At 43.0% G+C, this 17,607-nt stretch overlaps 1 protein-coding gene across 2 annotated transcripts in view; it reads left to right on the plus strand.

Moving 5' to 3' along the window:
* The window catches only part of Irag1 (inositol 1,4,5-triphosphate receptor associated 1), a 126,210-nt gene extending 114,079 nt beyond the window's left edge, over positions 1-12,131 (plus strand). For both annotated transcript variants that reach the window (XM_026395897.2, XM_026395898.2), the window contains exons 20-22: positions 4,098-4,217; positions 5,452-5,586; positions 8,702-12,131. In XM_026395897.2, coding sequence (XP_026251682.2) covers positions 4,098-4,217; positions 5,452-5,586; positions 8,702-8,945 — 499 coding nt within the window. In that variant the 3' untranslated portion in view covers positions 8,946-12,131. The remainder of the gene's footprint in view (positions 1-4,097; positions 4,218-5,451; positions 5,587-8,701) is intronic.
* Positions 12,132-17,607: the final 5,476 nt, after the last annotated feature.

A 17,607-nucleotide genomic window follows, 5' to 3' on the forward strand; every position in this document is an offset into this window, starting at 1 on the left:
AGGGTACCTGCTGTATGCCAAGCATCATTTTGACTCAAACACAGTCCCTCCCCCTGTGGCAACAGTCATACAGAGGAATGCACAGGAATATAAAAATGCCCTCTGTCTTAGCCATGGTGTCATGGTGTCATGGGGCGGGGGTGAGAAAGCAGAGGGAGAGGGAGAGATCAACTTTAACCAGAGCGTGGGGGGGAAGGGAGAACATCAGCAAAGGCTTCATAGAGGAGGTTTTGAGCTGAGTAGTAAAGATGTGTAAGGATAAATGTCTAGGGAGTTGGAGAAGATATGTAGGGAACTACAAGCTCAGTCTAGAAGTTAGGAGATGACAGTGAACATACTATGTGCCTGCCCCACCTCCAATCCTATTGCTCTTGTCCCACTTGAAGCAAAGGTCCTCCACACTCCGAACCTGCAGCCTGTGAAAGAAACACAGCATCGCTGGTTGTGCTCCAGCCTGCAGGTGGGGATGGCTTAACTCAGCAGGTACCTTGGAGCCCACACACTACTCAGAGCTCCAGGGAAAGACTTCTACTGAAAGAGAGGCTCAGGGAGACTTGGAAATGCATCTTGACACAAATTTAGAAGACCAAAGTGAGAGTCCCAGCAACAATAATGTGACTTGTAGGCAAGTCACATACTCAACCCAAGCTTGGGTTTGTTGTCTGTCAGGTGGGATCATGTCTTGCCTGGTGGCAGATGGTGCAATCAAAAGCATGGGCAGGTGTTGGGCTACACAGGGTCCAGTTTGATTTGGAGCTGGTCATGTAACTTCTCTGAGACTTGGTTTCTTCACTTTTCAAACTGAGAACAGTAATCTCTTATAGTATCATCCATGAGTCCTAAGTGAACTCCTAGAACAGAGCCTGGTATAGTGTTAGCTCTTCTTGTCATTGGGAAGATCAAGGGAGAGAACTTATGTGAAAGTCCCATAAGGGAGCTGAAATGGACAGAAGCACAGAAGGTCCATGTTGAAGGGTGAATAAAATGGACTTCCGGGTTCTACCAAGGAAGTTTGTCTCTAGAGAGCAGTGGTGGCCCAAGGACTACAAGATTTATGATCATATAGTCAGCAAAACTCGAAGGTGTGTGTGCTATGGTATGTGATAGTCATGCACTGAGAAAATTTTAAAGCAATCTTAGGTAAATTTCATGTAAATTATACCATACCTAACATTAGTTCACATTTAGGGTTCCCATGACTTTGAGTTGTCAGAGTAACCTATATCAAGTTCTCCCTTGAAGATGTAAAATAATCACCTGGTAATTTATCAGCTTTGATTTTCTTTTACTGGATGAGGTTCGAAGGAAGCTCAGCTTGCTCCCAACATTTACCGATACATCAACTGAATAACAGTAACAATAATACTAATAGATATCATTTGTCCAGTGCCATATTCCAGAAAGTAAACTTATGTTTCTCCATTAACTCTAACACCACCACCATCAAGTATGTATTATTGCCCCCACTTTACAGCTGAGGATCTGCAGTTTAGGAAGGCTAAGTAACTCACATGTGTTGGAGCTGGGATCTGGACCCAGGCTTGCCTTCTTTTCCCCTGTACTGCATTGTCCTCCTTCAAACTTTCTTAACTTTAATAAACCTCTAAGGGTTTGGTAGCTATAGAGAAAAGAAAAAGTGTGATAGCAATATCTAATATATAAATATATTTCTTAAAAGAATAACTGTCCCTGCCCTTGGCTGTAGCTATGTTTTTCTTCTCTTGCTCCAGTCATTTGGACAAATAGGAAACTGCACATTAGGCAAAGGTCACATGGAAGGGAGTGGATAATGTAATTTGCAAAAGGAGAAATGTTATGAATAACTGGTATTTTTAGAGTGTTATCTTTCTTGTCCACAATGGGTTTTGGTTTCCAGTCTGATGAAATGTAAATCCTACAAGGTCTAAGGGAAAAACTAAGAGATGGGAAACTGATGCCAAGAATGAGGAGCAGATACAAGGCTCACTCATAAACCCTGCCTGAGGTCAGGGAGGGATGGCAGCTGCGATCTCTCAGAGTCCTGGCTGGAAAGCCCTGCTCACAGTTTTGCCTTGTTTGATGGTTCCTCCATGACAACATTCCTCCCATCGGGATCCTGGATGCCTCAGTGGGCTGCAGGATGTGTAGGGAAGACATGGCCTTGAAACCTGATCTCTCAGTACTTTAAATAAAGACTCAGCACTGCTCAGCCGACCTACCATGGTTTTCTAATATGTTTATTTTCCTAATTTCCCACATGACTCTTATACTTTCTGCTTCCTCCAACTTTTTTAGGGCCCTCTATCTCTCGCCCTCAGTAAATAACCTCCCTCTTTATGAGACATTTAAGCTGCCTGTCAGTAGGAGCCCTCTCATCTCCCCTCACTAGAGCCCCAAGATGTCTCCATCTTCTTCTTGCCTCTGTTGTGACCAAGGGATCCAGATTGTGAAGCCTCTGCTCCTGAGCCACCCCCTGAGCTGCCTGGAGGAGAAGTCTTCATTACTTTAGTCAAAGATTTTGCTCCTTTGGTCATCCCTTTTTTTTAAAAAAAGAAAATCCCTCTACTGGATTATTGATGTTCAAATGTGATATCTATCAACTCATGGCCACTTCTTCGGCTAATTGCTTCCTCCAAAATACTCCTCTGTCCTCGTCTGAGTTAAATGCCTGTGTCTCTGCCTGTCTCACCTCCCTTTCCTTCCTAAATCCACTCGTTACCTCAAGGCTCCTCTTGACCTCTGTACTATCATATCTATAGTCACTTTGTTCCTCAGACTCTGAAGATACAGGGAGATACAGTGAACTCTCCCTTGCAACACTGTCTCCATTCCTAGTGCCCAAGGCTCCACACTCTTCTGCTTTCTCTTGCCTTTCCAGTAACTACTTCTGGATTGCCTCTGGGGGTTCCTCCTTCTCCACCTAAGTGAGGAGATACTAGGGATTTGATCCACAGGTCCTTTCTTATCTTTCCTCATGCTATCTCCAGGCAATCTTATCCAATCCCGTAGGTTTAAGTATCATCTATATTCTGATGATGTCAACGTACATCTCCAGCTGAGAATTCTTCTGTGCCTCACTTGGGCAGGAACAATTGTCCTCTTGACCTCTCCACTTGAATACCTCACTTTCACAGCAACTTTATCTTTTCCAAAAGTTAACTCCCACCATGATGACTCTTTGCAGCAACTCCAATGTCCCAGCACCTTTGTGCTTTCAGTCTTTATATATTCTATATCCTCTACCTGGGATGATCTTTGTGTGCCATAGACAAAGCTGCACTTTTATCTTTTAGGCCTGTGCTTCGATTTCAGCACTTCAGAGAGGCCTTTTCTGACCATTCACTCTAAACACATTCTCTCATTATTTTCTGTCACTACATAGTTTCTTTCATAAGTGTCATAATGTAGCAAATTACAAATTTTTTCTTTCCTTGTTTGGGGGAGAGGGAATGGGGATGGGAGTCTTTCTCTTCTGAGAAGCTCCACAATAGCAAAAACTATCTTGTTATTTTCTTTTTTTGTTAATGGGGATTGAACACAGGGGCACTTTGCTACTAAACTACATCTCCAGCCTTTTTTCTTTTGAGACAGGGTCTTGCTGAATTGCTGAGGCTGGCCTTGAACTTGTGATCCTCCTGCCTCAGCCTCCCAAGTCACTGGGATTACAGGCATACACCACCACAACCAGCTCTCCTTTTGTTATTTCCTAATGTGTTCTAAGCACATTGCAATTGCCTGCAGCTTAGTTATATTCAGTAGCTGTTTGAAAGAGTAAATAAGGTCATGAGAATATTTTAATTCACCCTCACTTTCCTCATCTCAGTGCTGTAAAGCTCTGAATCTGTCCACTTATAGCACCCCCTGGAATAAGAATTAAGGTGGATTTGGGCACATGAGAAGAGAAGCTGGTACCATTTTTCATGGTCTAGGAAAGATTCATAGAGTAGAACTTCATGAAATCTTTTCTCAGAGCAGAAGGATTTTTTTAAAAATCTAAAAGCTAAAGAAAGATCTGATTTTCTTACTTGTAATCAGGAATCAGGCCAAAGACATGGCTTTGTCTGCAGATGCTCAACCTCTCCCTAAAATGACACCCTGTGCTTCCCCCTTCCCTCTAGTGGAAAGACAAATGGGGAGCCAGATTGTGAAGCCTCTGCTCCTGTGCCACCCCTGAGCTGCCTGGAGGAGATTAGCCAAGAGACCAAGGCCAGGGTGGAGGAAGAAGCCTACAACAAGGGGTGAGTCAGACCTCGGCCAGCCCGGGGGCACCTGGCAGATGTCAGAAGATACCTTCCCACGGGCCTTTTCTTTTCCTAAGAGGTTTTGGGGAGGCAACCAGTGACCCCAGGGCCTCCTGACCCCGTAGGAAAAGTGTAAGACTATTCCACAGGAAGAACAGAAGGAAGCTGGGAAGGAGGGTGTGGTTAGGCAATAATAGACTGCTCTCTTTTTAGGCTTGAATACTACTGCTGGGAATGATCTGGAAATCAGGGGCTCAGGGTAGGTTCCTCTTGGTGGTGCTTGAGGTTTCTCAACACATGCGAGAAGCAGCCATGTTGCTGCCAACCATTACCCAGGGGCAGCTGCAACTCTGCTTCCTAGAACTGCCCTGTCATCCCTTCCTCCTCTAAACTAGAGTCCCCTCCAGCTTCCAACCATCCCCTCCTCTAACCGAGCTTCAGGAGCACCTAAGGCTAACTGTTAGTCACTGGGGAGATGGCACTGAGCAGGCTCAGACCCCAAGACAGAGAATCACCTCCAACCTGGCTTGATGCCCCCACAGCTCCCTAGGGAGATGCAGCTTCCTGCCCATCAGAACCCATACATAGTCACACATAGTGGGGGGACTGTTCCAGCCAAATCACTAAGTTCAGCACCATGCTATAGGACAAGTAAACATATGTTCAGGACAATACTGATCCTGGGAGAAGGAAATCAGAAAGTTCTCTCCAGGAAAGCCTATCTTTTCACCTATAACTGTTATCTACCCTCAGAATGTGTGGGGGCAAACTCCTCCATTGGTTTTGTGAATATTTACCGACTACCCCTCTAGGCTGAGCCCTGGCACTTCTGAAAACTGTCCTGTGCCCTCTGAGATGGGGATCACCCTCTCTGTTTTACCAACGAGAAGATGAAGTTCCAAGGGTTACACAGAGAACAAATGCAATCTTATCTCTACAGTATGTTTTGTAGGATAAGAATCCAGGAGACCCTGTGCCTGCATTTTTTTTTCCCTGTCAGTTTGTCACAGTGTCACATAAACAGGAAGGATGACTGAGGAGTGAGGGGAAATTGTACTGACATGAGCCACGTTGGGGTTCGGTGGAGCTTCCCAGCTTTTTCCTGTTGTGTGGAATCACAGGAAGTGCATCATTAATGGAGGTGCTCAAGTCCCCTCCCCTAGGAACTCAGGAAAGGATGCTCCTCCATGCCTGGCCCTTCCAGACCCAGTTGTTCCTTTTTGCCTTCCAGATATCAGGAAGGTCTAAAGAAGACCAAAGAACTTCAAGGCCTGAAGGAAGAAGAAGAAGAACAGAAGAGTGAGAGTCCTGAGGAACCTGAGGAGGTAGAAGAAACTGAGGAAGAGGAAAAGGACCCAAGAAGCAGGTGGGAAGCTGTGTGTGGAGACCTGAGATTACTGAAAATTATGATTCATTTATTTGCCGAATTGCACAAAAATCTCTGGAAATGTCAATCCAGGGCAGTAGTAGATCTGGGGCCAGCATGGCCAACAGAGAGACCCAGAGGGCACTCAAGATGGAGAGGTGGTAGAGGAAATTAAGAGCAAAAAATAGTTCACAATGGAATATTTGCAAGAATTGAGGGGTCAGAGGTGGTCATGGGCAGGACAGACAGCAATCAAGAGCTCTTGTAAGCTGAGAGAGAGTAAAGGATCCTGAATAGACTCCCTCCCAGCCTAGTCATGATCAGCTCATTTTTCAGCCCGCCTCAGGAACAATCCAAAACCAAGGAAAGATTCAACCAAGAGGGTCCAGCCTGCTTGAGTCAACCTCATTGTTCAAGGAAAATGGCTTCTAGCAGAGCTGGGGAAGTGCTTCCCCAATGCTGGGACACATGGCCTCTCCTGAAGGAACCTCAGGCAGCTGGATGCTGTTCTCCTGATGGCTCCTCCTTCTTGGGGGTCTTCTGATTTTATCTTTTAGGCCATCACACTGCCTTTCTTCTCTTTAATGTCATCAAGTCCGGACAAGCCCTTCCTTTGGCATCCTGAATACAGTGAAGACAGGCTAGAACTTCTAACACTACCAAACACTGAGAAAAAAAAAAAAACAAAAGAGAAATAAACAGAGAGAGTACAAGGAATATAAACAGTCTGGTTTACAAAGCACACGCAGGATTTATCTAGCTTATTTTGATCTCAGGCAATTGTCATCCCCCTTCCATTTCATGACAGGGGAAATAAGGCTTTGCCTGGCATCCATTTATGCCAGCTGGTTATAAGTACTTGGCAATGACCACCTGTAGCATCCATCACTCAAGAGTGTCCTCTTGATCATCCTGATTCTGAGAGAGCTTGTTCTGTCTCCCAACTTCTGCTCCCCCTTGGATTTGCTTTTTGGTTTTGAGAATAGACCTGTTCATCAGGTGATAGATACCAGGCGTGAGCACAGCCCTCAGAAGGGTCTCCGTCCTTCAGCACAAGGATGTAGCTTCACCTTTTCAGGCCTAGCAGTGTGGTGTCATCTTGTCCATAAGGGCTGAGGTTGCTATCATATTAGCCTCAAGAGCCGTTGTCTTCAATGCCAGGTGATCCTTGTCCACCTGAGCCTCTTAGACACAAAGTTGCCTGCAGACACCAGCTCTCAAACATGATCCAGTGACCATGAAACTTTGGTACCTCACTCACAAGCCAGGTCGGAAGTTATTAAAAATTCCACGTCCTATTTTAGTGCATTTTAAAAACATAAAAGCTAAGTCCAGCAGCTGGTCCCTTATAGAAATTCAAACATGAAACACAAGTGTCTTTTTTTTCTGAGTTTCTACTCTGTTATATGCCATAATGTAATCTGTTATAAGCATTGCTTTCTGGAGGATTGGTTTAAAAGAAGTGTGGGTGAGTCAATCGAACATCTTAACAATATTCAAACAGAGAATACATCTGACATTGATAAGACATTGAACAATTGAGACTTATGATGTGTGACATGAAACTTTGTCTTTTTCCTGACATTTTTTCAAGTCACTCTACAAGGTTAAAATGATATTTAGACAGGTTCCTTTATTTTACCCTTAACTCTAAGAAAACAAGTTTATTTACAACAACCAAAAAAATTACTTCAATAGGAATTCTTTTTCTAATCTAACTTTTTATTGTTGCATCTTAATTGTGCAGGATGATGGGTAATTTATTGTGGCATATTCATACATACATGAAAATACAATTTGATCATGCTAACCTAATTTAATCTCTGACTTCTCTTATAGACCAGAAATGGATAACTACCTAAGGGTCACAAAGTCAGGTCTTTTTTTTTTTTGCTACTGGGGATTGAACCCAGTTGTGCTTTACCATGGAGCTATATCACTGGTCCCTTTTATGCCTTATTTTTGGATCTCACTAAGTTGCTTAGAGCCTCTCTAAGTTACTGAGGCTGGCCTTGAACTTGCGGTCTTCCTGCCTCAGGCTCCTGAATTGCTGGGATTACAGGTGTGCACCACCAAAGCCAGGACTTAACCTCCTTTGAAGTCTTACTTTAACATAGGGTTATGGTGGGATTCTTCCCACTCTAGTAGCCTGTATGGGGGCATGAAAATATAGCTCCAAAGAGTGACTCCATTTTGGCATCCAGTCATATCTTAATAGGATCAAAAGAATCTAAATAGGACTGAAAGGAAATAAGGCTTGCATTTCCAAGCTCTACCTTCTCAATAATTATGAAAATAGCTAGTAGTTTTCATATCAGCCAGCATGCTCTTTTTTTTTATTGCTAAATTGTGCCTGAAATGATCTGATGGGGTTCTCACATGTACAAGAAACAAATCACTGTTCCCTATGGCCTTAATATGGGAGGCAAACATTCTGAGCATTTGGCCCCTTTCTAAGGAGTTGAGTTTTTCAATTCATGGCAAGTTTTCCACTCTCTACTAACTCTGCCTTAGAGCTCCCTACTTCTCAGCAACAGGCCTTCTGGTGGAAAATCAAGCTGCTTTTGAGAGCTTAGCACAGTTCTTCCACTCTGGACACAGTTGGAGATGGAACTGAGAACAATGAGTTATGCTTCTTAGCACTGATGCAGGGTACAGGTTAGAACTTGGAACGGATCGCTAATAAAGCTAAGAGCAGTGGTATGCCGGTGCTATCTGATCCATGGGAGTATGGATCAGCCAACCTTGCACTCTGGGGCTCAAGAGAGTGCAGATATCAGTGATCATCCCATGAATAGATGAGAGCATGTGTGGATGGGTGAATGATCAAACAAGTAATAGAATGTTCCTGACCAGTAGCTCTCACCATCAATGCTATAGACCAGTGGTGTCAAAACCATCTAGGGAAATGTGACTATAGATTCCTAGACCATAACTCTGGAGATTCTCATTCAGTAGGCCTGAGGTATTTTGAAAAATTGCTGCCAAGATCCATGCATAGCTGAGAACCACTGCTCTGGATAGCATAGGAGGAATCCCCAGACAGAGAGCATGGGTCTGGGCATCATACATTGGCCCAATATACTAAGCCCTCCACCTGTTTTTTCATTGACAGCAAACTTGAAGAATTGGTCCATTTCTTACAAGTCATGTATCCCAAACTGTGTCAGCACTGGCAAGTAATCTGGATGATGGCTGCTGTGATGCTGGTCTTGACTGTTGTGCTGGGACTCTACAATTCCTATAACTCTTGTGTGGAGCAGGCTGATGGGCCCCTTGGAAGATCCACTTGCTCAGCAGCCCAAAGGGACTCCTGGTGGAGCTCAGGACTCCAGCACGAGCAGCCTACAGAGCAGTAGGAAACCTGATTCCTAGCCAATGCCCTGCTCCAGGACATCAGCCACCACCTTGTCCCCAAGTCTAGTGCATCAGGTTCAGATCCATGGATGTCCTGCCACCCCTCCCGTTGGGGGATGAGAAGGGCTTCTCTTCACACTTGGCACCACTGTGGGAATTATTCAGACCACAGTAACTTGATGTTCTTGGAGGATCAACAAACCTGCTTGGAAAAGCATCTGGTGGATGAAAAAGTGACTGTCACCAAGGAAGTCTAGGCAAAGGGAAGGTCTCCTGATCCTAGCTCAGATGGCTAGGGAGAATTAATACACCTTCACTGGGGGACAGTAAGAAGCTCACTCTCCCCTTTTCCTCTCAGCAGTTGGGTACCAGGAAGAATTGTGCTTAACAGCTAACACTGGCCCTAAGAGTCAGACCTAGAATTCTGAGTCACACGTGAATATCTTCCCAATTCCCATCTCATTTTCCATAACACTCCTTTGGCCTCTTTTTCTCCCCTTCAGAATCAGTTTCTTTTCACAGAATAGGAAAGGTTTCTCAGAAAAATGGACAGGCCGGATTTAGCTCAGTGCTTGAAATGAAATATGGGAAGATGCAAATCAAGGTCTGTGCATCTGTACACAAACAACACCCACAACACGCGTGTGCACGAAGCCAACAACCCTCCAAAAGTGTGCTCTAAAAAAATACGATGCGTGTCAAGCCAACCCATAGATTTTCACTCAGTGTGGGGCAGTCACAGTACCTGTACAGTGAACTATCCACACAGAATGAAGATGTTTGAAAAACACTGAAAACTTGTGGCTTCTATGGCAGACTTGCTGGTCTCCATGTCAGATGCCAACTCTAAGCTGCTGTACAGCACAGTCTGTTTCCTATTTGTTCTCTCCCTTTGAAAGTAGTTAACCCACCTCTCAAGTGAGCAAGGAGAAATGGTGTGCTTTCAGCTTCAAGCTTTCGCTCTAGGGGGGCCACATGAAAGGGGGAAATTGCACTTTCGGGCTTCCGTTGCAACGGAATTTCCAAACCTCGCATACGCTCTAGAGCATTCCCAATTGTTCAGCGCAGAGCTGAAGGAGCAAATCTCCAATTTGATGTCACTCCCCACCTTTTCAGCCACTGCCTTCATCAGCCCTCATCAATTTGGTGGTGGTGATGGGTGTTGGCTTCAGTATGGGTTCTATGTGGTTGCCTTAGGTTTTGTTTGCTATTGTTTACTTTTGCAGCCAACATTCATATAGAACTTACCCTGAGCCAAGAACTATTCTCAGTATTATATGAGAATATTAATTCGTTTAGTCCTCAAGGGGAAAAAAAAAACCTCTGAGATGGATATTATTCTTTCCATTTTCAGATAAGGAAACTAAAGCACAAAAAAAGATAAGTAACTTGTTAAGAACACACAGCTAGTAAATCATGGAGCTAGCTCTCCAAACAGGGTGGACTGTTTCCAGGGACTATACCCTTAACCCCCGCACTATATTGCTTCTCCAGTGGTCTCCTAGCTGGATGCCTGTCCTCCCAGTCTCACTCACCCAACTGGTCCTTCAGCTCTTCCAAGGCACCTCTGCTTCCCAAACTATGGCTGTTTCCCAAACTATTGCTTCCCAAATTATGCTGTTCTAGATCTCCAGTCATTAGTTTTTCTCTTGCTCTTCTTTTCTTTTCTTTTGTTCACTCTTGAGGGCCAAGTGCAAAAATCGCCTTTCCATACAGGCTTTAATGACCTTTTCCCCAAACTCTCCCCACACCCAACATAATGGTTCATACCCTCTATGCTTTCTGGCTCTTAAGTATTTTCATCATTTACCTATACCCACCATCTATCACCATAATTTATTTCTATTATCTGTTCCTCCAAGCATTTTTCCTCAAAGACAAGAACCATGTCTTACCCATCTGTTGGGTAGGTACCTAACATGGTGGCTGATGCTTGGGAGGGGGTCATTAAATATTGTTCAAAAGAAGAGGTGGAAGATTTAAGGTGGTGGAGAGCACCCTGGGACTGCTGAGATTTTTGCAGTTTTCCCAGTACCAGCACCAGCACCACCTCATCTCTATGAGAAGAATCACATTTTTGTTGACCTGAGATTATTTTAATATTTCTCAGGCTATTCTGTGAAGAGCAGGAATGCAACCAGGCCAGCAGCAACACTGTTTCCAAGTTCAAGGATGGGCTCAACACAATCACTCCCTTCAAATAGTCACCTTTAGACTAGACCCCACTTTAAAACTGCATGTTTATTGAAGGGGGCGTCTTTTACAGTGGCTGGAAAATGACTGAGAGAGAAGCCCAAACCAGGGTTGACCAAGGATGTGCCATTAAGGTAAAGAGGTGCAGAACAAAGTAGAGGGACTTTGGAGGCATGGGTGGATGGTTTACCTGGCCTCTTCCAACAGGCATGGATACAACTGAAGAAGCTTTAGTTACACAAGGCCCTCAGAGCCAAAGGCAGGCTGTGAATGGAGATCCAGAGAGAACAGCTCTAGAACAAGACTCTAAGTGGCCAACATCCAATGTCAGCCCCCCATAAAGAAGGACTAGGCTGAGTTGGCCCATTGCCCACTTGGCATAAGGTTCCCATCCCTGTTTCCAGGTGAGACAAGGCAAGGAGAGCTGGTGCTGAGAGCTTCTGCACCTCCAGCTTCCCCACAGAAAGGCCCTCAGAGAACTTCAGACACAAGCCCTTGCCCACAATACTCCATTTGTGAGTTAGGAAAGTTGAGGAAGAGGACGCTCCAAAAGGGAGCATAAGGGTAGCCATATTTACATAGGCATGACTGAAAAAGTACTCATCAGTCTGTTTTTTTTCTGGAAGCAAAGATCAACCTGAAGTAGTTGTATCTTCTGCCAAAGCAGTTGTGAAAGGGAAGAAGACCTGTATTTCTAATATGACATGGATCTGAAATAAAGTTCCCCTCAAAATGCCTCTGACATTGCTGCTGAGCCTTAGATGTCTGGTTGCCTACCTTCAGTTGCAATCATTGTGTGGTTTGCATCATTGTTGACCTCACCTCCTGAAAGACCTTCACTTTCTGGCTGCCGCAAAGTTGTGTGTGCTGCTCCCCATGAACAGCCTGGCAGAGTCAAACGGGAAGGGAGACGCTGGATTTGTGTATCACTGGCTGTCAGTTGCTAATGTTGTTAAGCCTCACACAGGTGTGCTAGCATTGAACTATAAAGTGTCACATACCTGAGTTTGAAAAATAAAAGCACATTTCTAAACCTTTGGCAGCAGCCAAATGCCTCTTCATTTTATGGAGTGGAGCCACAGTCTTATTCCAAACCTGAACAGGATTCCTTTGGATATGAGTTCCTCAAAGAACCAAGCCAGAGGTCCCCAGCTGTGTTAGTCAGCTTTTTTGTCACTGTGACTAAAATACCTGACAGTAACATCTTAGAGGATTTAGAGGAGAAAAGGTTTATTTTCAGCCTACAGTTTCAGAGGCTCAGTACATGGTCAGCAACTCCACTGCTCTGAGCCTGAGGTGAGGCAGAACATTATGGCAGAAGAGTGTAATGGAGAAAAGCTACTCAGCTCAGGGTGCCCAAGAAACAGAGAGAGGGGAGAAGTCAGGGGAGCAAGATATAATCCCCAAGGGCACACTCCCAGAGACTTACTTCCTCCAGCCATACCCCACCTGCCTACAGTTACCACCCTGTAGCATAATTCTTTCAAATTATTAATCCATCAATAATTCATCAATTGATTAGGTCACAATTCTCATATTCATTTCACCTCTGAACATTCCCGCATTATCTATCACATAAGCTAATAGAAGAACATCTCATATCCAAACCATTAAGGCAACCATTGGGTCATTGTAATATGAGTTTACCTCACACGGGCTGGATCAGTTCCTGTCCTTCATTCTTTGCCCATTCCTGGTTCTAGTTTCCTGTTTCTTCCTCGTATATGATTTTTTTCATTAATATATTTTACTATGTGATAGAAACTACTAAGTTTTCACCAACCCGATTTCCATTTTTTCTTTTTTTTTAATTTATATATGACAGCGGAATGCATTACAATTCTTATTACCCATATAGAGCACAATTTTCATATCTCTGGTTGTATACAAAGTATATTCACACCAATTCATGTTTTCATACATGTACTTTAGATAATAATGACCATCACATTCCACCATCATTTCTAACCCCATGCCCCCTCCCTACCTCTCCAACCCCTCTCAGGGGAATGTGGACCATGTGGATCTAGTGTCCTAAAAACAAACTCTTCTGCCTAATATTCCACACTTTGTTCATTCTCTTTTCTACTTCTCAAAATCAGAGGATTCTGAGGAGGCATTGGAATATGTGGGCCTCTATTGGCTGCCTTTGACAAGCTATTTCAAGAAAAGGTAGCACTTTCGGGGCTGGGGTTGTGGCTCAGTGGTAGAGCACTTGCCTAGCATGTGTGAGGCACTGGGTTCAATTCTCAGCACCACATGTAAATAAATTTTTAAAAAGGCCCATCAACAACTAAAAAAGTAACTTAAAAAAAAAGAAATAAAAGACCAAAATTAAAAAAAGAAAGAAAGAAAGAGAAGCACTTAGGAAAGAATTGCCTATTTTGAAGCAGAAATAAAAAACAATATAGAGAACTTGTAGGGACTTAAGGGTTAGAAAATCTGATTCCTTCTATATCCCAAACAAACTAAATACAAGTTAGAGAGAAAAAGAACCACTAAAATGTCTCAGTTGAACAGACCAACTTAGCCTTATGGAAAAGAATAGATGCAGGATGTGGCTCTCCCATTAGTGGTTCCAAACAAAGTTAGGTTAGCCACAAGAAAGTATTGGGACAGGTAAAGCAGAAACAGATTTAGAAAATAATCCTGACAGAGGATTTGGGCTATGATTATTGGCACATGGAAGCAAATAGATCATAAATCTATATTTGTGAGGGAATCATATTTACAAAGAAACATAAGCCAGAACTGAAAGCCTCTTCAGAAAACCACCATTGAGATCCAGCGCTGAGGCCAGTGAGAAGGTGTGCTCCATAATAGCTGCTTCAAATATGGCCAATAAAGATATATGATGAAAGGCCTCCTAGAAAGAAAACAAGGGCCACAGAGATCAGTGGACACTGGAGTTTCAAAGTAGAATCGGGAGCTAATCAAGGGCAGGTCACGGTGGTAGGCAGAATTTCTAAAATGGGTTCCCAAAGATGCCCCACTCCAATCCCTAGAGCATTTGAAAGTGAGACATAACTCTTTAAGTTATGTCATAACTTTCACATTATATGGTAAGTTGAACCTAACATAGAAGATTATACAGGTGAGCTCAGTGTAGTTACATGAGCCTTTCAAAGCAGAGAGCTTGCTCTGTTTAGGAGTGGAAATTGGAGAGATGAGAAGGACTGAAAAACTCCTTCAATTCTGCAAGCTAAAAAAAAAAAAAATCACTGTTTTGAAACTGAAGAGCCTCTGGGAAATCAGGATCTTATTTCTATAAACTCAAAGAAATGAATTCTTCCATCAACTTGAATGAATTTAGAAGTGGATTCTTCCCCAGCATCTCCAGTAAGAGCCTAGCCCGGCTGATATCTTGATTTCAGTCTGGTGAGAACCAGAGCAGAGCTCAGCTACAGCCCACCCAGACTCTGAGCCACAGGAACTATGAGATAATAACTGGGTGTTGCTTTAAGCTTCTAAATCTGTAGTGATTGTAGTGATTTGTTATGCAGCAATAGAAAACTGATATGACTGTGTTAATGTACTTTTCACCATCATAATGAAAAATCTGACACAGACTACTTATGAAGAAAGTTTATTTAGCTCACAGTGCTGGAGGCTTAAGGGCATGGTGCCTACGTAAGCTTATTTCTGGTGGAGACCTCTTGGTGAATTGTAGGTGGCAATGGCAAGAGTGTGTGTTGGAGCATGTCTGTCCAAGAAGCAGAGAGAAAGGACGGGCAGGGCCAGGCTTGCTTCTTACGTAACAATCGGCTCAGGAGAACTACCCAAAGGCATTGCATGAGAAATACCTTACATACCCAATGTCCTAAGGACCTCCCAAGGGACTCACTACTTCCCAAAATAGTACATCCTGGAGACCAAGCCTTTAATCACAATGGATCCTTGGGGAACATTCAAATCACATCCAGCCTATAAAAGTGACCTTGATAGTATACCTTCATTGGTAGTCCAGAATACTATGGCCTGCTGACTGCTGTGACTCCCATTCTTCCCTTCACCCCTGGGAAATTTTATTGAGGCCATCCTGTTTTACAATCACATTGGGGCACGGGGGTAGTATATAACTTGCTTAGTCCATAGGTCACCAGACAGCAAAGTGCCACTGCCAAACCTGATAGGGAAGACTGAGCATAACAGATATCGTGTACTTTGAGCAGGATATAACCTTGGATTTCCTCCTTTGAGACTAGAGTACCGTATTCTCCATGGGGGGAGGAACAGCAAAGCCAATATTAGGTGATCGGAAGAACCAACTGTAGCAGAGACCTCTCTGTTCACTAAATTGTTTTTCCTTTTACTCCTGAGCACATAGCTAGATAGAACTCCTTTGCAGTTAGGTACAACATGTTACAAACTTTTGGCCAATGGACTATTGGTGGAAATTATATATCCCAGGCCTGTGACCTAAAACAATTTCCAGCACCATCCTCTGCACTCTCTTTCTTTGGTTGCTGGCTCTATGTAAAGATCTTGGAGAAAACCCAGAAGTACTACTAGGTGATAATAGAGCTACTCAAAGACTGTTGGCAGGACCTTCAGCCTCTAAATAACTGTGTGGGAGTATCTCTCCACCAAGCAGACACCCAACGTTACCACCATCACCGTGTATCAGCCATTGGATTGTGACATGAAAAAAATTCTTAATTTATTAAGCCATTGAGATTTGGGGATGTTTGTTACAGCAGTTAGACTACACTAATGCTTTTTTTTTGTTTGTTTGTTTGATACTAGGGATTGAACCCAGGGACATTTAACCACTGAGGATCTCACTAAGTTGCTTAGGACTACACTAAGTTGCTGAAGCTGGCTTTGAATTTGTGATCCTCCCACCTCAGCTTCTCCAGCTAATTACAGGGATTACAGGTGTGCACCACTGTGCCTGGCTAATACATTTTTTAATGATCCTTGTAATATCAAGTACCTTAGAATTATATTACTGTGTTATTTCCAAGTTCATATAATTCAGTTTCTTTCTTTGACAGATGACAAACTGAGGCTCAGAGAAAAGTTATTGACTTACTCAAGGTTACATAGATTATGAGTGTTAGAACTTAAACTAAAATTAAGATATTACCCTAGATCCAGTATTCTGGGTCATACCAGTACTTCTTTGTGTCACATCTCATTTTCTACTGTTTAAATTAGTATTTTCATGTGTCAGATTAAATAGGTAATTGAAGGTCTCATCTGGCTCCAAGTCCATGACCTCTGGGATGGGCTCAGTCTTCCCTATCAGGCCTGGCTGTGGCACTTTGTGGTCTGGTGACCTACAGACTTTTACTCTTGTTTTCCATATGCAGAGAATAAGAAAATCGGCCTGGGTATTCTGTATTTCCTGCTTTCCTTTGAAACTTAGTGGTTGTCCTTTTTATTTTCCTTTATTTTGCACATCTAATTGGGCAACTTTCTTCTTTACAGATTCTCCTTGATGACAGTGTAAACTTCTACCTACAAGTAGACAGTGCTGCTGGTTCTATTTCTTTTCCTGAACACTCTCTCTCAAAATGGTGAAGAGAGCTTCTCTGGCAACATTTTCTTTATGCCTCTCCACTTGAGCTTTTTAGCTCTTGACAACAAATTCTTTCAGAACTTACCATAAGTGGGACATCTAGAAACAGACTGAACGTATTCTCACTTAACAAGAGAGGCAGCAAGTTCTGACAAAGAATTTCCAATTACCTCCCAATGGCAGCTTAACTTCTCTCAATGGAGATATATATATATTTTCTCCTTTCTGGAAACTGATGATTAAGCATCAGCACAATTATGCAGACTCCCTTTATCCAATAATTACCTTTCTGGATATTTGTTTCAAAAATCAAGTGTCTTCCAAAAACCAAATTATGGAACCAGCCTAGGTGTCCCTCCACAGATGAATGGGTCAAGGAAATGTAATTTATATACACAATGGAGTTTTATTCAGCCAAAAAGAAAAACGAAATTATGTATTTTGCAGGAAATTGGACAGAATTTGAGATCATTATGTTAAATAAAATAAGTCAAACTCAGAAGATTAAGAGTTATATGTTTCCTCTCATATGAGGAAGTTAGAGAGGAGGAAGGAAAAGAAAGACGGGGTGGGGGATGTCTCAGGAAAATCGAAGAGAGATAGTGGAGGAAAGGAAACGGGGTGGGGGCAGGAGGAGGGAAGAAAAGGGGGAAATACTGCAGAGTGCTACAGGCAAATGACATTGTTATATTGTATGCACATTCTAATATTTAACAACAATCCCATCATTATGTATAACTATAATGCACAGATAAAACATGGGGCAGGGGGAATCAAGTGTCTTCTCATTTCTCATAAGCTATTTTACCCATGCCTACCCTGCATAATTCATTTTTTCCCCTTACTATTTTATTTCCTTTTCCCTTTTGGTAACAATTTAACAAATTCTTAAAAACTAGCTATTTTTCTAGGCATGGTGCTGGATGTTAAGGACAATTCTGAAGAGG

This window comes from Urocitellus parryii, chromosome 4, assembly GCF_045843805.1.
Source record: "Urocitellus parryii isolate mUroPar1 chromosome 4, mUroPar1.hap1, whole genome shotgun sequence".
In the NCBI taxonomy this organism is placed as follows: Eukaryota; Metazoa; Chordata; class Mammalia; order Rodentia; family Sciuridae; genus Urocitellus; species Urocitellus parryii.